This window comes from Somniosus microcephalus, unplaced genomic scaffold (genome assembly GCF_052327205.1).
Source record: "Somniosus microcephalus isolate GS21.2 unplaced genomic scaffold, FLI_Smic_1.0 unresolved_chr3, whole genome shotgun sequence".
Lineage (NCBI taxonomy): Eukaryota > Metazoa > Chordata > Chondrichthyes > Squaliformes > Somniosidae > Somniosus > Somniosus microcephalus.
Genome location: NW_028225181.1, coordinates 50,748,937 through 50,772,550, shown reverse-complemented (window position 1 = coordinate 50,772,550; position 23,614 = coordinate 50,748,937). Strand labels below are relative to the sequence as shown.

General features: G+C 53.6%; 1 protein-coding gene across 1 annotated transcript in view; it reads right to left on the bottom strand.

Annotated features, from left to right (window-relative positions):
- The window catches only part of LOC147091431 (vigilin-like), a 104,917-nt gene that overhangs the window by 30,947 nt on the left and 50,356 nt on the right, over positions 1 to 23,614 (bottom strand). Inside the window, exons 15-18 of the mRNA XM_085976597.1 lie at positions 21,235 to 21,339; positions 19,960 to 20,094; positions 8,652 to 8,795; positions 7,099 to 7,341 (exon numbers count right to left, since the gene is read on the bottom strand). Of these exons, the coding sequence (XP_085832723.1) occupies positions 7,099 to 7,341; positions 8,652 to 8,795; positions 19,960 to 20,094; positions 21,235 to 21,339 (627 nt within the window). The remainder of the gene's footprint in view (positions 1 to 7,098; positions 7,342 to 8,651; positions 8,796 to 19,959; positions 20,095 to 21,234; positions 21,340 to 23,614) is intronic.

Below are 23,614 nucleotides of genomic sequence, written 5' to 3'. Positions count from 1 at the left end.
AGAATACCCTCAGTCAATTAGTCCTGGGACTCAGTGAAGTAACTACTAACAATACTAACAATAACCAGCCCCAGGACAGTGACAGGGTAACACAAAGAATTCGACCCAACACAATCGTCGCTAAGCAAAAGGAAAAATATCTGACATATTGGGCAGAAACAACAAAAACCCAAAGCAAACTCAATTGCTACTTGGCCCTAAACAGACAATACAACATAGCTGATTACCTGACCATGGTAAAGGATAACAAACTGAGAAGAACCTTGACAAGGTACAGACTTAGCGAACATAGCCTAGCGATCGAAAAAGGCAGACACAGGCAGACCAGGCTGCCAAGAGAGGACAGGATATGCTCTCACTGCAGTCAGGGAGTGGTGGAGACAGAGATGCACTTCCTCACAGCTTGTGGAAAATATCAGGGCATCAGGGAGAATTTCTACCAAAAATTCTCACAAATATGCCCTGATTTCAGAAATCTGAATGACAACCAAAAACTCCCATTCCTACTGGGAGAGGAGAGAAGCTGTATAACACTGGCGGCGCACTATGTTACAGCTTGCCATGAACAGAGGGACAACCAGTAAACTAAGAAAAAAATATATATAGACAATGCGAATGTATGTTTATACACTCAGGGATATACCTGTTTATACACTGTATGAATAGAACTGCGTTTATGTGCTAAACCATAAATGTATTTTGATGCTTTGGCAACATAAGATGTGACTTATCATGCCAATAAAGCGATTTAAATTGTAAAAATTGTAAATTGAGAGAGAGGAGGGGGGGTGAGAGAGAGGAGGGGGGGTGAGAGAGAGGAGGGGGGGTGAGAGAGAGGAGGGGGGGTGAGAGAGAGGAGGGGGGGTGAGAGAGAGGAGGGGGGGTGAGAGAGAGGAGGGGGGGTGAGAGAGAGGAGGGGGGGTGAGAGAGAGGAGGGGGGGTGAGAGAGAGGAGGGGGGGTGAGAGAGAGGAGGGGGGGTGAGAGAGAGGAGGGGGGGTGAGAGAGAGGAGGGGGGTGAGAGAGAGGAGGGGGGGTGAGAGAGAGGAGGGGGGGTGAGAGAGAGGAGGGGGGGTGAGAGAGAGGAGGGGGGGTGAGAGAGAGGAGGGGGGGTGAGAGAGAGGAGGGGGGGTGAGAGAGAGGAGGGGGGGTGAGAGAGAGGAGGGGGGGTGAGAGAGAGGAGGGGGGGTGAGAGAGAGGAGGGGGGGTGAGAGAGAGGAGGGGGGGTGAGAGAGAGGAGGGGGGGTGAGAGAGAGGAGGGGGGGGTGAGAGAGAGGAGGGGGGGTGAGAGAGAGGAGGGGGGGTGAGAGAGAGGAGGGGGGGTGAGAGAGAGGAGGGGGGGTGAGAGAGAGGAGGGGGGGTGAGAGAGAGGAGGGGGGGTGAGAGAGAGGAGGGGGGGTGAGAGAGAGGAGGGGGGGTGAGAGAGAGGAGGGGGGGTGAGAGAGAGGAGGGGGGGTGAGAGAGAGGAGGGGGGTGAGAGAGAGGAGGGGGGGTGAGAGAGAGGAGGGGGGTGAGAGAGAGGAGGGGGGGTGAGAGAGAGGAGGGGGGGTGAGAGAGAGGAGGGGGGGTGAGAGAGAGGAGGGGGGGTGAGAGAGAGGAGGGGGGGTGAGAGAGAGGAGGGGGGGTGAGAGAGAGGAGGGGGGGTGAGAGAGAGGAGGGGGGGTGAGAGAGAGGAGGGGGGTGAGAGAGAGGAGGGGGGGTGAGAGAGAGGAGGGGGGGTGAGAGAGAGGAGGGGGGGGTGAGAGAGAGGAGGGGGGGTGAGAGAGAGGAGGGGGGGTGAGAGAGAGGAGGGGGGGTGAGAGAGAGGAGGGGGGTGAGAGAGAGGAGGGGGGTGAGAGAGAGGAGGGGGGGTGAGAGAGAGGAGGGGGGGTGAGAGAGAGGAGGGGGGGTGAGAGAGAGGAGGGGGGGTGAGAGAGAGGAGGGGGGTGAGAGAGAGGAGGGGGGGTGAGAGAGAGGAGGGGGGGTGAGAGAGAGGAGGGGGGGTGAGAGAGAGGAGGGGGGGTGAGAGAGAGGAGGGGGGGGTGAGAGAGAGGAGGGGGGTGAGAGAGAGGAGGGGGGTGAGAGAGAGGAGGGGGGGTGAGAGAGAGGAGGGGGGGTGAGAGAGAGGAGGGGGTGAGAGAGAGGAGGGGGTGAGAGAGAGGAGGGGGTGAGAGAGAGGAGGGGGGTGAGAGAGAGGAGGGGGGTGAGAGAGAGGAGGGGGGTGAGAGAGAGGAGGGGGGTGAGAGAGAGGAGGGGGGTGAGAGAGAGGAGGGGGGTGAGAGAGAGGAGGGGGGTGAGAGAGAGGAGGGGGGTGAGAGAGAGGAGGGGGGTGAGAGAGAGGAGGGGGGTGAGAGAGAGGAGGGGGGTGAGAGAGAGGAGGGGGGTGAGAGAGAGGAGGGGGGTGAGAGAGAGGAGGGGGGTGAGAGAGAGGAGGGGGGTGAGAGAGAGGAGGGGGGTGAGAGAGAGGAGGGGGGTGAGAGAGAGGAGGGGGGTGAGAGAGAGGAGGGGGGTGAGAGAGAGGAGGGGGGTGAGAGAGAGGAGGGGGGTGAGAGAGAGGAGGGGGGTGAGAGAGAGGAGGGGGGTGAGAGAGAGGAGGGGGGTGAGAGAGAGGAGGGGGGTGGAGAGAGAGGAGGGGGGTGAGAGAGAGGAGGGGGGTGAGAGAGAGGAGGGGGGTGAGAGAGAGGAGGGGGGTGAGAGAGAGGAGGGGGGTGAGAGAGAGGAGGGGGGTGAGAGAGAGGAGGGGGGTGAGAGAGAGGAGGGGGGTGAGAGAGAGGAGGGGGGTGAGAGAGAGGAGGGGGTGAGAGAGAGAGGAGGGGGGTGAGAGAGAGGAGGGGGGTGAGAGAGAGGAGGGGGTGAGAGAGAGGAGGGTGGGTGAGAGAGAGGAGGGGGGTGAGAGAGGAGGGGGGTGTGGAGAGAGAGGAGGGGGGTGAGAGAGAGGAGGGGGTGAGAGAGAGGAGGGGGGTGAGAGAGAGGAGGGGGGTGAGAGAGAGGAGGGGGTGAGAGAGAGGAGGGGGGTGAGAGAGAGGAGGGGGGTGAGAGAGAGGAGGGGGGTGAGAGAGAGGAGGGGGGTGAGAGAGAGGAGGGGGGTGAGAGAGAGGAGGGGGGTGAGAGAGAGGAGGGGGGTGAGAGAGAGGAGGGGGGTGAGAGAGAGGAGGGGGGTGAGAGAGAGGAGGGGGGTGAGAGAGAGGAGGGGGGTGAGAGAGAGGAGGGTGGTGAGAGAGAGGAGGGGGGTGAGAGGAGAGGAGGGGGGTGAGAGAGAGGAGGGGGGTGAGAGAGAGGAGGGGGGTGAGAGAGAGGAGGGGGGTGAGAGAGAGGAGGGGGGTGAGAGAGAGGAGGGGGGAGAGAGAGAGCGAGGGGGTGGGAGAGAGAGGAGGGGTGGGAGAGCGAGGAGGGGGTGGGAGAGAGAGGAGGGGGTGGGAGAGAGAGGAGGGGTGGGAGAGAGAGTGAGGGGTGGGAGAGAGCGGAGGGGGAGAGGAGAGAGGAGGGGGAGAGAGAGAGAGGAGGGGGAGAGAGCGAGAGGAGGAGGGGAGAGAGAGAGAGAGAGAGAGAGAGAGAGAGGGGGGGAGAGAGAGAGAGAGAGAGAGGAGGGGGGGGAGAGGAGAGGAGAGGGAGAGAGAGAGAGGAGGGGGGAGAGAGAGGAGGGGGGGGAGAGAGAGAGGAGGAGGGGGGAGAGAGAGAGGATGGGGGAGAGAGAGAGGAGGGGGGAGAGAGAGAGGAGGGGGGAGAGAGAGAGGAGGGGGGAGAGAGAGAGGAGGGGGGAGAGAGAGAGGAGGGGGAGAGAGAGAGGAGGGGGAGAGAGAGAGGAGGGGGAGAGAGAGAGGAGGGGGAGAGAGAGAGGAGGGGGAGAGAGAGAGAGGAGGGGGAGAGAGAGAGAGGAGGGGGAGAGAGAGAGAGAGGAGGGGGAGAGAGAGAGAGGAGGGGGAGAGAGAGAGAGAGAGAGAGAGAGAGAGAGAGAGAGGAGAGAGAGGGAGGGGAGAGAGAGAGGAGGGGGGAGAGAGAGAGGAGGGGGGAGAGAGAGAGAGAGGAGGGGGAGAGAGAGAGGAGGGGGAGAGAGAGAGGAGGGGGGAGAGAGAGAGGAGGGGGGAGAGAGAGAGGAGGGGGGAGAGAGAGAGGAGGGGGGAGAGAGAGAGGAGGGGGAGAGAGAGAGGAGGGGGGAGAGAGAGAGGAGGGGGGAGAGAGAGAGGAGGGGGGAGAGAGAGAGGAGGGGGGGAGAGAGAGAGGAGGGGGGAGAGAGAGAGGAGGGGGGAGAGAGAGGAGAGGGGGAGAGAGAGAGAGGAGGGGGGAGAGAGAGAGGAGGGGGGAGAGAGAGGAGGGGGGAGAGAGAGAGGAGGAGGGAGAGAGAGATGGGGGGAGGGGGGAGAGAGGAGGGGGGAGAGAGGGGGGGAGAGAGGAGGGGGGAGAGAGGGGGGGAGAGGAGGGGGGGGAGGAGAGAGAGAGGAGGGGGAGAGAGAGAGGAGGGGGGAGAGAGAGAGGAGTGGGGAGAGAGAGAGGGGGGAGAGAGAGAGGAGGGGGAGAGAGAGAGGGGGATAGAGAGAGGAGGGGGGAGAGATGAGAGGAGGGGGGAGAGAGAGAGGATGGTGGGAGAGAGAGAGGAGGGGGGAGAGAGAGAGGAGGGGGGAGAGAGAGAGGAGGGGGGAGAGAGAGAGGAGGGGGGGAGAGAGAGAGGAGGGGGGAGAGAGAGAGGAGGGGGAGAGAGAGAGGAGGGGGGAGAGAGAGAGGAGGGGGAGAGAGAGAGGAGGGGGGAGAGAGAGAGGAGGGGGAGAGAGAGAGGAGGGGGGAGAGAGAGAGGAGGGGGAGAGAGAGAGGAGGGGGGAGAGAGAGAGGAGGGGGGAGAGAGAGAGGGGGGAGAGAGAGAGGAGGGGGAGAGAGAGAGGAGGGGGAGAGAGAGAGGAGGGGGAGAGAGAGAGGAGGGAGGAGAGAGAGGGGGGGAGAGAGAGAGGAGGGGGGAGAGAGAGAGGAGGGGGGAGAGAGAGAGGAGGGGGGAGAGAGAGAGGAGGGGGGAGAGAGAGAGGAGGGGGGAGAGAGAGAGGAGGGGGAGAGAGAGGAGGGGGGAGAGAGAGAGGAGGGGGGAGAGAGAGAGGAGGGGGGAAGAGAGAGAGGAGGGGGGAGAGAGAGAGGAGGGGGAGAGAGAGAGGAGGAGGGAGAGAAGAGGAGGGGGAGAGAGAGAGAGGAGGGGGGAGAGAGAGAGGAGGGGGAGAGAGAGAGGAGGGGGGAGAGAGAGAGGAGGGGGGAGAGAGAGAGGAGGGGGGTGAGAGAGAGGAGGGGGTCGAGAGAGAGGCGGGGGGTGAGTCGAGAGGAGGGGGGAGAGAGAGGAGGGGGGTGAGAGAGAGGAGGGGGTGAGAGAGAGGAGGGGGGTGAGAGAGAGGAGGGGGGTGAGAGAGAGGAGGGGGGTGAGAGAGAGGAGGGGGGTGAGAGAGAGAGGAGGGGGGGTGAGAGAGAGGAGGGGGGTGAGAGAGAGGAGGGGGGTGAGAGAGAGGAGGGGGGTGAGAGAGAGGAGGGGGTGAGGAGAGAGGAGGGGGGTGAGAGAGAGGAGGGGGGTGAGAGAGAGGAGGCGGGGTTGAGAGAGAGGAGGGGGGTGAGAGAGAGGAGGGGTGGGTGAGAGAGAGGAGGGGGGTGAGAGAGAGGAGGGGGGTGAGAGAGAGGAGGGGGGTGAGAGAGAGGAGGGGGGTGAGAGAGAGGAGGGGGGTGAGAGAGAGGAGGGGGGTGAGAGAGAGGAGGGGGTGAGAGAGAGGAGGGGGGTGAGAGAGAGGAGGGGGGTGAGAGAGAGGAGGGGGGTGAGAGAGAGGAGGGGGGTGAGAGAGAGGAGGGGGGTGAGAGAGAGGAGGGGGGTGAGAGAGAGGAGGGGGGTGAGAGAGAGGAGGGGGGTGAGAGAGAGGAGGGGGGAGAGAGGAGGGGGAGAGAGAGGAGGGGGGTGAGAGAGAGGAGGGGGGTGAGAGAGAGAGGAGGGGGGTGAGAGAGAGGAGGGGGTGAGAGAGAGGAGGGGGGTGAGAGAGAGGAGGGGGGTGAGAGAGAGGAGGGGGGTGAGAGAGAGGAGGGGGGTGAGAGAGAGGAGGGGGGTGAGAGAGAGGAGGGGGTGAGAGAGAGGAGGGGGGTGAGAGAGAGGAGGGGGTGAGAGAGAGGAGGGGGGTGAGAGAGAGGAGGGGGGTGAGAGAGAGGAGGGGGAGTGAGGGATGAGAGAGGAGGGGGGTGAGAGAGAGGAGGGGGTGAGAGAGAGGAGGGGGTGAGAGAGAGGAGGGGGTGGAGAGAGAGGAGGGGGGTGAGAGAGAGGAGGGGGGTGAGAGAGAGGAGGGGGGTGAGAGAGAGGAGGGGGGGAGAGAGAGGAAGGGGGTGGAGAGAGAGGAGGGGGGGAGCGAGAGGAGGGGGTGGGAGAGAGAGGAGGGGGTGGGAGAGAGAGGAGGGGGTGGAGAGAGGAGGGGTGGAGAGAGGAGGGGGGGGAGAGAGAGGAGGGGGGGAGAGAGAGGAGGGGGGGAGAGAGAGGAGGGGGAGAGAGAGGGGGAGAGAGAGAGAGGAGGGGGAGAGAGAGAGGAGGGAGAGAGAGAGAGAGGAGGGGGAGAGAGAGAGAGGAGGAGGGGGAGAGAGAGAGAGAGAGAGAGAGAGGAGGGGGGGAGAGAGAGAGAGAGAGGGGGAGAGAGAGAGGAGGGGGGAGAGAGAGAGGAGGGGGGAGAGAGAGAGAGAGGGGGGAGAGAGAGGAGGGGGGGAGAGAGAGGAGGGGGGGAGAGAGAGAGGAGAGGAGGGGGGGAGAGAGAGAGGAGGGGGGGGAGAGGAGAGAGAGTACCGAGAGGAGGAGGACAGACTAAGCGCTGGAGGGTTGGGGGGGGGGGGGGGGGGGTGCGGGAGACAGACGGAGTGGGGGGTTGAGAAGAGAAGAGGGGAGCCGGGAGAAAAAAAAGTCAGGCAAAGGAAGAAGCTGCTTCTAGTTTCCGTGGTCACTGTAGTGTATGTACCTTTAAAGGGAGACCTACTTTTTACAGCTCCTGTCTACTGTAGTACTGGCAGTGGCCCACCCTGTATATAACCCTGAGTAGGGATCTGTACAGTTAGTTTTAGAGTAACCCTCATCCAGTAAACACCTGTAGATTGTTCCCTGCAGTCTCGTGTCTAGTTAATGAAGGACACACTACATCAAGATACACGGATTTAACAGCAGCCACCGGTGAGGCCCAGCGCAAGTCCAGCCTCACTACCTTGTAGTCTTCCATCAGTTTGCGGATCTGTTTGCCGCGGGCGCCGATGACCCTGGCGTGAATTCTCGGGTTCAGGGAGATTTCCTTGCTGTCCATTTCTTCCAAGCCCAGAACCATCTCAGAGATGGCAGCTCTCGCTGCTTCCACATTCTTCTCATAGCCAGTGATGGTGATCAGCTCCTAGAGAGAGGGGGAGCACGGGTTAGATACAGAGTAAAGGTCTCTCTACACTGTCCCATCAAAGACTCCCAGGGCAGGTACAGCACGGGTTAGATACAGAGTAAAGCTCCCTCTACACTGTCCCATCAAAGACTCCCAGGGCAGGTACAGCACGGGTTAGATACAAAGTAAAGGTCTCTCTACACTGTCCCATCAAAGACTCCCAGGGCAGGTATAGCACGGGTTAGATACAGAGTAAAGCTCCCTCTACACTGTCCCATCAAACACTCCCAGGGCAGGTACAGCACGGGTTAGATACAGAGTAAAGCTCCCTCTACACTGTCCCATCAAACACTCCCAGGGCAGGTACAGCACGGGTTAGATACAGAGTAAAGCTCCCTCTACACTGTCCCATCAAACACTCCCAGGGCAGGTACAGCACGGGTTAGATACAGAGTAAAGCTCCCTCTACACTGCCCCATCAAACACTCCCAGGGCAGGTACAGCACGGGTTAGATACAGAGTAAAGCTCCCTCTACACTGTCCCATCAAACACTACCAGGGCAGGTACAGCAAGGGTTAGATACAGAGTAAAGCTCCCTCTACACTGTCCCATCAAACACTCCCAGGGCAGGTACAGCACGGGTTAGATACAGAGTAAAGCTCCCTCTACACTGTCCCATCAAACACTCCCAGGGCAGGTACAGCACGGGTTAGATACACAGTAAAGCTCCCTCCACACTGTCCCATCAAACACTCCCAGGGCAGGTACAGCACGGGTTAGATACAGAGTAAAGCCCCTCTACATTGTCCCATCAAACACTCCCAGGGCAGGTACAGCACGGGTTAGATACACAGTAAAGCTCCCTCTACACTGTCCCATCAAACACTCCCAGGGCAGGTACAGCACGGGTTAGATACAGAGTAAAGCTCCCTCTACACTGTCCCATCAAACACTCCCAGGACAGGTACAGCACGGGTTAGATACAGAGTAAAGCTCCCTCTACACTGTCCCATCAAACACTCCCAGGGCAGGTACAGCACGGGTTAGATACAGAGTAAAGCTCCCTCTACACTGTCCCATCAAACACTCCCAGGGCAGGTACAGCAGGGGTTAGATACAGAGTAAAGCTCCCTCTACACTGTCCCATCAAACACTCCCAGGGCAGGTACAGCAGGGGTTAGATACAGAGTAAAGCTCCCTCTACACTGTCCCATCAAACACTCAATGCTGACCCCCAGAAAGATGATCGTAACCACCTCTCTCCAGGCCTGGATTGACTCCAAGGTTCTGGAAGCCTCGTTTTTTTTTTGGCCGTGGCCATACTCACCGAATGTCCCGCTGACCGACTGGGGAACTGAATGTTGACATCGTGGTCCTTGCGTATCTGCGTGATGACTGCCCCTTTGCGGCCGATGATTTTCGGGTGGTGCCTTGGGTCAACCGACAGCGAGATCTGGAAATTTCTCAGGGCCTGGGACGGGTACACAGAATTAACATCTCCCATTTATACTGAGCCTTTAACCTAGTAAAACGTCCCAAGGCTTCACAGGAGCGATTATCAAAACAAAATTTGACACCGAGCCACGTAAGGAGATATTAGAGACAGGCGACCCAACGCTTGGCCAAACAGTTCAGTTCTAAGGAGCATCTTAGAAGGTGGAAGGAGAGGTAGAGAGGGTTAGGGAGGGCGTTCCAGAGTTTAGGGGCCAGGCAGCTGGAGGTGGAGATGTTAAAAATCGGGGGATGCACAAGAGGCCAGAATTGGAGAAGCTCCGAGATCTTGGAGGGTTGTCGGGGCTGGAGGAGGTTACAGAGATAGGGAGGGTTGTAGGGGCTGGAGGAGGTTACAGAGATAGGGAGGGTTGTAGGGGCTGGAGGAGGTTACAGAGATAGGGAGGGTTGTAGGGGCTGGAGGAGGTTACAGCGATAGGGAGGGTTGTCAGGCTGGAGGAGGTTGGAGGTAGGGAGAGTTGTAGGGGCTGGAGGAGGTTACAGAGATAGGGAGGGTTGGAGGAGGTTACAGAGATAGGGATGGTTGTAGGGGCTGGAGGAGGTTACAGAGATAGGGAGGGTTCTCGGGGCTGGAGGCGGTTTCAGAGATAGGGACTGTTGTAGGGGCTGGAGGAGGTTACAGAGATAGGGAGTGTTGTAGGGTCTGGAGGAGGTTACTGAGATAGGGAGGATTGTAGGGCCTGGAGGAGGTTACAGAGATAGGGAGAGTTGTCGGGGTTGGGGAGGTTACAGAGATAGCGAGGGTTGGAGGAGGTTACAGAGATAGGGATGGTTGTAGGGGCTGGAGGAGGTTACAGCGATAGGGAGGGTTGTAGGGGCTGGAGGCGGTTACAGAGATAGGGAGGGTTGTAGGGGCTGGAGGAGGTTACAGAGATAGGGAGGGTTGTAGGGGCTGGAGGAGGTTAGAGAGATAGGGAGGGTTTGTACGGCTGGAGGAGGTTACAGAGATAGGGAGGGTTGTAGGGGCCGGAGGAGGTTACAGAGATAGGGAGGGTTGTAGGGGCTGGAGGAGGTTACAGAGATAGGGAGGGTTGTATGGGCTGGAGGAGGTTACAGAGATAGGGAGGGAGGGCAAGGGCCATGGAGGGATTTGAAAACAAGGATGAGATTTTTAAATCGAGGCGTTGCCAAACCAGGAGCCAATGAAGGTCAGCGAGCGCAGGGGGTGGGGGGGGGGGGGGGGTGGGGGAAAGAGGCGGGTCGGGAGCGTTGATGGGTGAACGGGACTTGGTGCAAGATAGGACACGAGCAGCAGTGTTTTGGATGAGTTGAAGTTTACGGAGGGTGGATGACAGGAGGCTGGAATAGTGAAGTCTATAGGCAACAAAGTCATGGAAGAGGGTTTCAGCAGATGAGTCGAAGCAGGGTCGGAGTCGGGTGATGTTACGGAGGTGCAAGTAGGCAGTGAAGCAGAGAATGATACAGCACAGGAGGCCGCCAATCGGCCCATCATGCCCGTGCCAGCTCGTTGGTAGAACTATCCAATTAATCCCACTCCCTGTTGGTCTTTCCCTATAGCTAAGCATTTTGCACCCCTTCAAATATTTATCCAATTAAAAAAAAATGTAATTCATTTTTATGGGATGTGGGCGTCGCTGGGCAAGGCCAGCATTTATTGCCCATCCCTAATTGCCCTCGAGAAGGTGGTGGTGAGCCGCCTTCTTGAACCGCTGCAGTCCGTGTGGTGAAGGTACTCCCACAGTGCTGTTAGGGAGGGAGTTTCAGGATTTTGACCCAGCGACGATGAAGGATCAGCCGATATATTTCCAGGTCAGGATGGTGTGTGACTTGGAGGGGAACTTGGAGGTGGTGGTGTTCCCATGCGCCTGCTGCCCTGTCCTTCAGGTGGAAGAGGTCGCGGGTTTGGGAGGTGCTGCCTAAGAAGCCTTGGCGAGTTGCTGCAGTGCATCTTGTAGATGGTGCACACTGCAGCCACGGTACGCCGGTGGTGGAGGGAGTGAATATTTAAGGTGGTGGATGGGGGTGCCAATCAAGCGGGCTGCTTTGTCCTGGATGGTGTCGAGCTTCTTGAGTGTTGTGAGCTGCACTCATCCAGGCAAGTGGAGAGTATTCCATCACACTCCTGACTTGTGCCCTGTAGATGGTGGAAAGGCTTTGGGGAGTCAGGAGGTGAGACACTCGCCGCAGAATACCCAGCCTCTGACCTGCTCTTGTTGCCACAGTATTTATGTGGCTGGTCCAGTTAAGTTTGTGGTTAATGGTGACCCCCAGGATGTTGATCGTGGGGGATTCGGCGATGTTAATGGTCTATGTCCTCCTGAAGTCTGCTACTATCCTCCTCACAGCACAGAAATAGGCCATTCAGCCCAACTGGTCCATGTTGGCATTTATGCTTCACTCCAGCCTCCTCCCACCCTACTTCTTCTAACCCCATCAACATTTCCTTCTATTCCTTTCTCCCGCATGTGTTTATCCAGCTTCCCCATAAATACGTCTATGCCATTCACCTCAACCATTCCCTGTGGCAGTGAGTTCCACATTCCCACCACTCTCTGGGGTACAGAAGTTTCTCCTGAATTCCCTATTGGATAGATCAGCGACCATCTTACACATACAGATAGGCTTATGACGTTGAAGTGTAGTAGCAAGCCTGAGGATTGAGAGAGCTTTAGAAACCAGCAAAGAATGACAAAAAAAAAATTGAGAAAATAGAATATCAGCGTAAACTAGCAAGAAATATAAAAACAGATTGCAAGAGCTTCTAAAAGCATGTAAAGAAAAAGTTGCAAAATAAACGTTGGTCCCTTAGAGGCCGAGACAGGAGAACTTGTAAATGGGGAATAAAGAAATGGCAGACTTTAAACAAATATTTTATATATTTTATATCTGTCTTCACAATAGAAGACACAAAAGCATACCAAAAATAGTGGGGAGCCAAGAGGCTAATGAGAGAGAGGAACTTAAAGTAATTAATATCAGTCGAGAAATTAATGGGACTAAAAGACGACAAATCCCCTGGACCCGACGGCCTACATCCTAGGGTTCTAAAAGAGGTGGCTGAAGAGATAGTGGATGCATTGGTTGTGATCTTTCAAATTCCCTAGATTCCAGCGGATTGTAACACAAGAAAGGAGGGAAGAGAAAAAAAAAAAAAACAGGGAACGACAGACCAGTTAGCATGACATCAGTAGTTGGGAAAAATGCTGGAAACCATTATTAAGGAAGTGGTAACAGGGAACTTAGAAAATCAGAACATGCTTAGCAGGGTCAACAGTTTTATGAAAGGGAAATAGTGTTTGACAAATTTATTAGGCGTTTTTTGATGATGTAACTAGCAGGGTAGATAAGGAGAACCAGCGGATGTAGTATATTTGGATTCCAAAAGGCATTCGATAGGGAAGAGATAGCATAGGCATTACTACACAGATTTAGCAATTCGTTAGAAAAAGGTGTAGTGCCAGGGGACTGGCGGATAGCTAATGTAATACCGATATTTAAGAAGGGGGATAGAACATGTCCAGGGAATTATAGACCAGTCAGCTTAACATCGGTGGTAGGAAAAATAATGGAATCCCTGCTAAAAGGAGAAAATGGAAGAACATCCAGAAACCAAAAACATAATAACCAGTCAGCATGGATTTCAAAAGGGAAAGTCTTGCTTGACCAACCCAATTGAGTTTTTTGAAGAGGTAACAGAGAGAGTAGATAAGGGTAATGCAGTAGATGTAATTTATCTAGATACTCAAATGGCTTTTGATAAGGTACCTTCTCTTCTCAGGCAGTCCCTCGGAACCGAGGATGACTTGCTTCCACACTAAAAATGAGTTTGCAGGTGACTGATCAGTCCAATGCGGGACCTACAGTCTCTGTCACAGGTGGGGCAGACGGTGGTTGAAGGGGCGGGTGGGCGGGGTGCTTGGGTTGACGTGCGCTCCTTGCGCTGCCTGCGCTTGGCTTCCTCTTGCTCCCGGCGAAAAGACTTGGTGTTTGGCGCCTTCCCGGATGCTTCTCCTCCACATTGTGCGGTCTTGGGCCAGGGATTCCTAGGCGTCGGAGGGGATGTTACACTTTTTCAAGGAGGCTTCAAGGGTGTCCTTGAAGCGTTTCCTCTGCCCACCTGGGGCTCTCTTGCCGTGTCGGAGCTCCGAGTAGAGCGCTTGTTTCGGGAGTCTCGTATCGGGCATGCGGACAATGTGACCCATCCATCAGAGCTGATCGAGCGTGGTCAAAGCTTTGACGCTAGGGATGTTGGCCTGAGCGAGAACACTGATGTTGGTGCGCCTATCCTGCCAATGGATTTGCAGGATCTTGCGGAGGCAGCATTGGTGGTACCTCTCCAGTGCTTTGAGGTGCCTGCTGTACATGGTCCATGTCTCGGAGGCATACAGCAGGGCGGGTATCACTGCTGCTCTGTAGACCATGAGCTTAGGGCCGGGTTTGAGGTCCTGGTCTTCAAACACTCTCTTCCTCAGGCGACCGAAGGCTGCACTGGCACACTGAAGGCAGTGTTGGACTTCATCATCGACGTCTGCCCTTGATGACAGTAGGCTCCCGAGGTATGGAAAGTGGTCCACGGTGTCCAAGGCCTTGCCGTGGATTTTGATCATCAGGGAGCAGCACTGTGTGGTGGGGGCAGGTTGGTAGAGGACCTTTGTCTTACGGATGTTTAGTGTAAGGCCCATGCTCTTGTACGCTTCGGTGAAGGTGTTGACATCATAGACTGATGAATAAGGTCAGAGAATGCGGAGGCAGGGGACAAGTAGCAGAATGGATAGCTAGCTGGCTTCAAGACAGAAAGCAGAGAGTAGGGGTAAAGAGTAGCGATTCACAGTGGCAGAAGGTGGGTAGTGGTGTTCCACAAGGACCACTGCTGTTCACAATTTACATTAACGATTTAGACTTTGGAATCAAAAACAATTTCTAAATTTGCGGATGACATATTGGGGGGGATAGTCAATACTGAGGAGGACTGCAACAAGTTACAGGAGGACATTAATAAACTTACAGAATGGGCATAAAATTGGCAAATGAAGTTCAACACAGATAAATGTGAGGTATTACATTTTGGTAGGAAAAATAGGGAGATCACATATTACTTGGAAAAGAAGAATCTAAATGGGATAAAAGAGCAAAGGGATCTCGGAGTACAATTACATAAATCACAAAGTATCGACACAGGTTAACAAGGCCATAAAAATGCAAACCAAGCACTAGGGTTTATTTCTAGAGGGATAGAATTGAAAAGTAGGGAAGTTATGCTAAACCTGTATCGAACCTTGGTTAGACCACACTTGGAGTACTGCGTGCAGTTCTGGTCGCCATATTGGCCCAGAAATTAGGTTCGGGGGCTTGCCGCACGTGCAAGCCCCCGACGTGCACTCACCCGGCGCGCCGACAGCTGAAGCCTGGGCCTGCTTGGAATTCCTGTCACTGGCCCGGTTCAGATGTCGGCGCGCTGTGCTTGCCTGATCCAGCGGCGTAGTTAGTGCGATGTGCCGGCTGGGATCAGGTGAGCACTGTGCAGCCAATCAGGGGAGGGAAAACTTCATTCATGAGTTTGATAGTAAGAACTGTCAAACTCATGAAAAGTACGGGCGCCCAAAAGACTAGTTTAACTTTAAATAAAATTTTAAAAAACATCCCAATAATTAAATAAACTATAAACAACTAAAAACCTATTTTAAACAATTAATCAAATTTTTGAAAAAAATAATTTTTAAAGAAATCGGGTCTAAAAATAAACTTACCTTACTGTAAAGTCCTTAAAAACAATAAAGCTGTGGAAAAAATGTTATAATTTTAAATAATAGACCACTTACCTTAAAGAATCCAGTCCTTACGCCTCCTTTTTATATGTGTAAAAAGTTCAGGCCCTTACACACGGGCAAACCTGTCAAAAAGGAGGAAGTTCAACACGTGCGCGCAGAGTCCTGCGTGTACGCGTTGGACCTCTGAACCCCTTGGAGGAAATGCCGGTTTCCCGCGCATGCGCTGTGCATGCTGAAATCCGGCACTTCCAACGGGCCCACGCGCGAGTACCCCGTCCGTACTCATGCGTTGGGACCGGAATTACTGGCCCAATATAAAAAGGATATAGAGGCACTAGAGAGGGTGCAGAGAAGATTTACACTGGTTATACCAGAAATGCGAGGGTATACATATCAGAAAGAAAGACAGACAGACTTGTATTTATATAGCACCTTTCACGACCACCGGACGTCTCAAAACACTTTACAGCCAATGAAGTCATTTTTTTTTTCTCCCCGAAGTGTGGTCACTGTTGTAATGTGGGAAACGAGGCAGCCAATTTGCGCACAGCAAGCTCCCACAAACAGCAATGTGGAAACGACGAACAGGCTGGGTCTCTTGAAAAGAGAAGGCTGAGTGGTGACCTAATAGAGGTCTTTAAAATCATGAAAGGCTTTGACAGAATAGATAGAGAGCTTGTGGGGGAAGAGCAAAAACTAGAGGCTATCAATATAAGATAGTCACCAAGAAATCAAATCGGGAATTCAGAAGAAACTTCTTTACCCAAAGAGTGGTGAGAACGTGGAACTCGCTACATAGAAACATAGAAGACAGGAGCAGGAGTAGGCCATTCGGGCCCTCGAGCCTGCTCCGCCATTTAATGAGATCATGGCTGATCATCCAAATTCAGTACCCTGTCCCTGCCTTCTCCCCATACCCCTTGATCCCTTTAGCCTTAAGAAATATATCTAACTCCTTCTTGAATATATTTAATGAATTGGCCTCTACTGCCTTCTGTGGTAGAGAATTCCACAGGTTCACCACTCTCTGGGTGAAGAAATTCCTCCTCATCTCTGTCCTAAATGTCTTACCCCTTATCCTTAGACTGTGACCCCTGGTTCTGGACTCCCCGACCATCGGGAACATCCTTCCTGCATCTAGTCTGTCTAGTCCTGTTAGAATTTTATAAGTTTCAGTGAGATCCCCTCTCATTCTTCTAAACTCTAGCAAATATAAGCCTAATCGACCCAATCTCTCCTCACACGTCATTCCTGCCATCCCAGGTATCAGTCTGGTGAATCTTCGCTGCACTCCCTCCATGGCAAGAACATCCTTCCTCAGATAAGGTGACCAAAACTGCACACAATACTCAAGGTGTGGTCTCACCAAGGCCCTGTACAACTGTAGCAAGACATCCTTGCTACTGTACTCGAATCCTCTCGCTACGAAGGCCAACATACCATTTGCCTTCTTAACCACCTGCTGCACCTGCATGCTTACCTTCAGCGACTGGTGCACAAGGACACCCAGGTCTCGTTGCACTTCCCCCTTTCCCAATCTATTGCCGTTCAGATAATAATCTGTCTTCCTGTTTTTGCCACCAAAGTGGATAACCTCGCATTTATCCACATTATACTGCATTTGTCATGCATCTGCCCAATTGTCCAAATCGTACTGGAGTTTCTCTGCATCCTCCTCACAGCACACACGCCCACCCAGCTTTGTCTTATCTGCAAACTAGGAGATATTACATCTAGTTCCCTTGTCTAGATCATTTATATATATTGTGAATAGCTGGGGACCGAGCACCGATCCCTGCGGTACCCCACTAGTCATTGCCTGCCATTCGGAAAAAGACCCGTTTATTCCAACTCTTTGCTTCCTGTCTGCCAACCAGTTCTCTATCCAAGTCAGTACCTTGCCCCCAATCCCATGTGCTTTAACTTTCCACGCTAGTCTCTTATGCGGGACCTCGGAGTGGTTGAAGCGAATGGTATAGATACATTTAAGGGGAGGTTAGATAAGCATATGAGCGAGAAGGGAATCGAGGGTTACACGGATAGATGAGGAAAGACTGGAGGAGGCTCGAGTGGCACAGGAATACCAGCATGGACTGCTTGGGCCAAATGGTCTGTTTCTGTGCCGTGTGTCTTAGAAAAGGTGCCACATACAAGGTTGTTAATCAAGATGCAGCACGGTGGCATAGTGGTTAGCACTGTTGCCTCACAGCGCCAGGGCCCCAGGTTCGAATCCGGCCTCGGGTGACTGTCTGTGTGGAGTTTGCACATTCTCCCCGTGTTTGTGTGGGTTTCCTCCGGGTGCTCCGGTTTCCTCCCACAGTCCAAAGATGTGCGGGTTAGGTTGATTGGCTATGATAAATTGACCCTTAGTGTTAGGGGATTAAAATATGTGGGGTTACGGAGATAGGGTGGGATATGTGTTGGTGTAGGGGTTACGGGGATCGGGTGGGATATGTGTCGGTGCAGGCTCGATGGGCTGAAATGGCCTCTATCTGCACTGTGGGGTTTCTGTGATTCTGTGATTTCTGTGATCTGTGAAGATTAGGGCTCATGGGATTGGGAGTAATATAGTAGCACGGATAGAGGATTGGTTAATGGCCAGAAAACAGAGAGGAGGGATAAACGGATCTTTTTCAAGTTGTAACTAGTGGGGTGCCGCAAGGATCAGTGTTGGGGCCTCGGCTATTTACAATGTATATTAATGACCTAGATGAAGGGACTGAGTGTAATGTATCCAAGTTTGCTGATGATACAAAGCTAGGTGGGACAGTAAGCTGTGAGGAGAACACAAAGACTCTGCAAAGGGATATAGATAGACTCAGTGAGTGGGCAGTAAGGTGGCAGATGGAGTATAATGTGGGGAAATGTGAGGTTATTCACTTTGGTCGGAAGAATAGAAAAACAATATTTTTTAAATGGTGAGAAACTTTCAAATGTTGGTGTTCAGAGATTTGGGTGTCCTCGTGAAGAAACACAGAAAGCTAGCGTGCAGGGACAGCAAGCAATAAGGAAGGCAAGTGGCATGTTGGCCTTTATTGCAAGGGGGTTGGAGTATAAGAGTAAGGAAGTCTTGCTCCAATTGTACAGGGCCTTGGTGAGACCACACCTGGAGTACTGGGCACAGTTCTGGTCTCCTTATCTAAGGAAGGATATACTTGCCTTGGAGGCGGTGCAACGAAGGTTCACTAGACTGATTCCTGGGATGAGAGGGCTGTCCTATGATGAGAGATTGTGTAGAATGGGCCGGTACTCTCGAGTTTAGAAGAATGAGAGATGATCTCATTGAAACATACAAGATTCTGAGGGGGATTGACAGGGTAGATGCTGAGAGGTTGTTTCCCCTGGCTGGAGAGTCTAGAACCAGGGGCCACAGTCTCAGGATAAGGGGTCGGCCATTTAAGACTGAGATGAGGAGGAATTTCTTCACTCAGAGGGTTGTGAATCTTTGGAATTCTCTGCCCCAGAGGGCTGTGGATGCTGAGCCTTGGAGTATATTCAAGGCTGAGATCGATAGATTGTTGGACTCTAGGGGAATCAAGGGATATGGAGATCGGGCGGGAAAGTGGAGTTGAGGTCGATGATCAGCCACGATCTTATTGAATGGCGGAGCAGGCTCGAGGGGCCGTATGGCCTACTCCTGCTCTTATTTCTTATGTTAAAGTTCTAACCAAGGTATATGGAGACCAGAACTGTGCACAGTGCTCCAAGTGTGGTCTAGCCAAGGTATATGGAGACCAGAACTGTGCACAGTGCTCCAAGTGTGGTCTAACCAAGGTATATGGAGACCAGAACAGTGCACAGTGCTCCAAGTGTGGTCTAACCAGGGTATATGGAGACCAGAACAGTGCACAGTGCTCCAAGTGTGGTCTAGCCAAGGTATATGGAGACCAGAACTGTGCACAGTGCTCCAAGTGTGGTCTAACCAAGGTATATGGAGACCAGAAGCCAGTGAACAGTTAATAGGACAACACCCTGACTTGGAGAGGGGGGGGAGGGGGGGGGTCACATTTCTGAAGTTAGAGGTAAGTCATTGGATGATAGCCACTCAGTACTGTGAAGCCCCACGGCAGCAGGGAGAGGGGGGAGGGGACCTGCTGAAGTCAGTGAGAATCGGGGGGGAAAACTCTCCACTGGCTGGAGTCATACCCAGCACAAAGGAAGATTGTTGTGGCGGTTGAAGGTCAATCATCACAGCGCTACGACATCGCTGCAGGAGTTCCTCAGGGCAGTGTCCTAAGCCCAACCATCTTCAGCTGCTTCATCAATGACCTTCCCTCCAACATAAGGTCAGAAATGGGGATGTTCACTGATGACTGCACAGTGTTCAGTGCCATTCGCAACTCCACAGCTAATGAAGCAGTCCATGCCCGCATGCAACACGACCTGGACGACGTTCAGGCTTGGGCTGATAAGTGGCAGGTAACATTCGCGCCACAGAAGTGCCAGGCAATGAGTATCTCCAACAAGTGAGTCTAACCACCGCCCCTTGACATTCAACGGCATTACCATCCCCAAATTCCCCCACCATCAACATCCTGGGGGTCACCACTGACCAGAAACTTAACTGGAACAGCCACAAATACTGTGGCAACAAGAGCAGGTCAGAGGCTAGGTATTCTGTGGTGAGTGTCTCACCTGCTGACTCCCCAAAGCCTTTCCACCATCTACAAGGCACAAGTCAGCAGTGTGATGGAATACTCTCCACTTGCCTGGATGAGTGCAGCTCCAACAACACTCAAGAAGCTCGACACCATCCAGGACAAAGCAGCCCGCTTGATCGGCACTCCATCCACCACCTTAAAACATTCACTCCCTCCACCACCGGTGCACCGTGACTGCAGTGTGTACCATCTACAAGATGCACTGCAGCAACTCACCAAGGCTTCTTCGGCAGCACCTCCCAAACCCGCGACCTCTTCCACCTAGAAGGACAAGGGCAGCAGGTGCATGGGAACACCACCACCTCCAAGTTCTCCTCCAAGTCACACACACCATCCTGACTTGGACATATATCGGCCGATCCTTCATCGTCACTGGGTCAAAATCCTGGAACTCCCTCCCTAACCGCACTGTGGGAGCACCTTCACCACACGGACTGCAGTGGTTCAAGAAGGCGGCTCACCACCACCTTCTCAAGGGGCAATTAGGGATGGGCAATAAATGCTGGCCTTGCCAGCGACGCCCACATCCCATAAACGAATAAAACAAAGACAGCCCCCTTTCCCCCCCCCATAGACAGACAGACACTCCCTCCCCCAGGCAGATCGTCAACTCCACTCTCGCACCCGGACACCCGCCTCCTCTCAGTGATCCAGACACCCCCTCCCCCCAGACAGACATTCAGACACCCACCTCCCCCCCCCCCCCCCCCCACCCAGACAGACGTAGACTGACCCGATCCTCCTGCTCCGTCTGCACTTCCTTCACACGCTCCAGCATCCCGAGTCTCGCCTGCTCCACATGGGAAGCCTGGCCGACGATTTGAATCTTGTCGAGTTGCTGCTCTGGAGGTGGGACGGTCATGTTCACCTACCGAGAGTGGGGTGGGGGCACAACAGATTGGAGGGTCAAAATAAAACTCTGGAGAAACGGAGAGTGTCACAGACACAGAGGAGAGAGAGAGAGAGAGCAAGAAGGGAGGAAGGGGGAAAGAGAGAGCAAGAGGGAAGGAAGGAAGGAAGGAGACTGAGGGAGAGAAAAAGGGGGAAGGGGAGCGAGCGCACGTAGGAAGAAAGGGAGAGAGAGCCAGCAAAAGGAGAGAAGGAAGGAAGAAGAAAGAGCGTGAGAAGGTAAGGTGAGCGGGAGAGCAAAGGAAGGGAAGAGCGAAAGAGAGAGAGCACGTGAGAAAGAAGGGGAGAGCACGAGAAGGAAGGAGAGAGGGAAGGAAGGAGGGAAGAGAGAAAATGAAGGGGAGAGAGAGAAGCGGTGAAAGAAGGAAGCTTGCATTTCCATGGCGCCTTTCATGACCTTGGGGCCTCCCAACATGCTTTACCAACAAGGGAGAACTTATTGAAATGTAGTCACTGTCGTCATGTAGGAACCGTGATAGAGTCGGTACTTGTATTAATGGAGGTTGACAAGAGGCACTGATCCCAAGAGATGGATACATATTGGACGAGGAATAGGTGCGCAGAGTGCATGATAGGGGAGAGTGTCCATGGGCTGTGGGAGATTAAATTGGTGGGTAGAGTCCATGACAGGGGAGAGTGTACATGGGCTGTGGGAGGAGATTAAATGGGTGGGTAGAGTCCATGATCGGGGAGAGTGTCCATGGGCTGTGGGAGGAGATTGAATGGGTGGGTAGAGTCCATGATAGGGTAGAGTGTACATGGGCTGTGGGAGGAGATTAAATGGGTGGGTGGAGTCCATGATAGGGGAGAGTGTACATGGGCTGTGGGAGGAGATTAAATGGGTGGGTAGAGTCCATGATAGGGGAGAGTGTACATGGGCTGTGGGAGGAGATTAAATGGGTGGGTAGAGTCCATGATAGGGGAGAGTGTCCATGGGCTGTGGGAGGAGATTAAATGGGTGGGTAGAGTCCATGATAGGGGCTGTGGGTGAAGATTAATGAGTGGTTCAGGAAGATTGCAGCTTAATGGAAGTCCCAAAATGGTCAAGGAAAAGAAATCAGGGTCATGTGAATCCTCGTTGCCGCGACGTCCACCTTACCTCGTAGTCTTCCATCATCTTGCGAATTCCCGATCCTCGCTGGCCGATAATGAACCGATGGAGGTGGAAGGGGACTTCCACTTCGGCCATGACTGGGACCAACATCTGGGAAGCAAGGATGAGGGAAGATATTGAATGGAGAAATTCCTTCACCACCTTCTCCCCCTCCCCCCACCAATCTTGTCCTGAAGATGACCTGCAACGTCCCTAAGCTACCGATCGCCCTCCCATTATCTTTCCCAAGTGGCCGGACCATACAATCACACAGCACAGGAGGCGGTCCTTCAGCCCATCGTGGCTCGTACCAGCTCTTTGGTAGAGCGATCCAAATTGTCCTACTCCCCACCCGCCCTTTCCCCGCAGCCCTGCACATTTTTCCCTTCAAGTATTTATCCAATGCCCCTTTTGAAAATTATAATTGAATCTTCTTCCACCACCCTTTCAAGCAGCGCATTCCAGATCACAATAACTCGCTGCGTAAAAAAAATTCTCATCTCCCCCTCTGGTTCTTTTGCCGATTATCTTAAATCTGTGTCCTCTGGTTATCGACCCTCCTGGCCACTGGAAACAGTTTCTCCTTATTTACTCTATCAAAAACCATCATCATTTTGAACACTCCTAATAAATCTCCCTTTAACCTTCTCTGCTCTAAGGAGAACAACCCCAGCTTCTCCACAGAACTGAAGTCCCTCATCCCTGGTACCATTCTGGTCAATCTCCCCTTAACCTTCTCTGCTCCGAGAACAATCCCAGCTTCTCCAGTCTCTCCGCGTAACTGAAGTCCCTCATCCCTGGTACCATTCTGGTCAATCTCCCCCTTAACCTTCTCTGCTCCGAGAACAATCCCAGCTTCTCCAGTCTCTCCGTGTAACTGAAGCCCCTCATCCCTAGTACCATTCTGGTCAATCTCCCCCTTAGCCTTCTCTGCTCTAAGGAGAACCACCCCAGCTTCTCCAGTCTCTCCACAGAACTGAAGTCCCTCATCCCTGGTACCATTCTGGTCAATCTCCACTGCACCCTCTCCTAGGCCCTGACATCCTTTCTACCACAAGATCCTAGAGCCCAGCCCAACATTTACACCCACACACAGACTTATTAAAGCTCCTCCCCCCAACACCCCTCTCCTAGCCTCCTACCGCTCCACTACCAGTCAAGCTAACACCAACTGACTCAGCACAGACCAGGGATGGTAGCCTACGGGTCCTGTTGGCCTCAGTACCACAAGAGGAGGGGGGCGGTGTGGGGGATCTCCGTCACCTACTGATGAGCCTTGGTTGGACCACAGTTGGAGCACTGTGCACAGTTCTGGTCTCCATATCCCTTGGTTAGACCACACTTGGAGCACTGTGTACAGTTCTGGTCTCCATATCCCTTGGTTAGACCACACTTGGAGCACTGTGCACTGTTCTGATCTCCATTTTACAAAAATTGATCTGGAGTCACTGGAAAAAGTGAAGAGATTTACCAGAATGGTACCGGAAATGAGAGGATGTAACTGTCAGGAAAGACTGAATAGATAGGGGCTCTTTTGTCTACAAGAGAGAAGGCTGAGGGGGGACCTGATTGAGGTGTACAAAATTATGAGGGGCATAGATAGGGTAGATAGAAAGGAACTTTTCCCCTTAGTAGAGGGGTCAATAACCAGGGGGCATAGTTTCAAGGTAAGGGGCAGGAGGTTAAGAGGGGATTTGAGGAAAAACTTTTTCACCCAGAGGGTGGTTGGAATCTGGAACTCACTCCCTGAAAGGGTGGTAGAGGCAGGAACCCTCACAACATTCAAGAAGCATTTGGATGAGCACTTGAAACTTATAAAATTCTAACAGGACTAGACAGACTAGATGCAGGAAGGATGTTTCCGATGGTCAGGAAGTCCAGACCCAGGGGTCACAGTCTAAGGATAAAAGGGTAAGCCATTTAGGACAGAGATGAGGAAGAATTTCTTCACCCAGAGAGTGGTGAACCTGTGGAATTCTCTACCACAGAAGGCAGTAGAGGCCAATTCATTAAATATATTCAAGAAGGAGTTGGATATATTTCTTAAGGCTAAAGGGATCAAGGGATATGGGGAGAAAGCATAGAAACATAGAAGATAGGAGCAGGAGTCGGCCATTCGGCCCCTCGAGCCTGCTCCGCCATTCAATGAGATCATGACTGATCATCCAAATTCAGTACCCTGTCCCTGCCTTCTCCCCATATCCCTTGATCCCTTTCGCCTTAAGAAATATATCCAACTCCTTCTTGAATATATTTAATGAATTGACCTCAACTGCCTTCTGTGGTAGAGAATTCCACAGGTTCACCACTCTCTGGGTGAAGAAATTCCTCCTCATCTCAGTCCTAAATGGCTTACCCCTTATCCTTAGACTGTGACCCCTGGTTC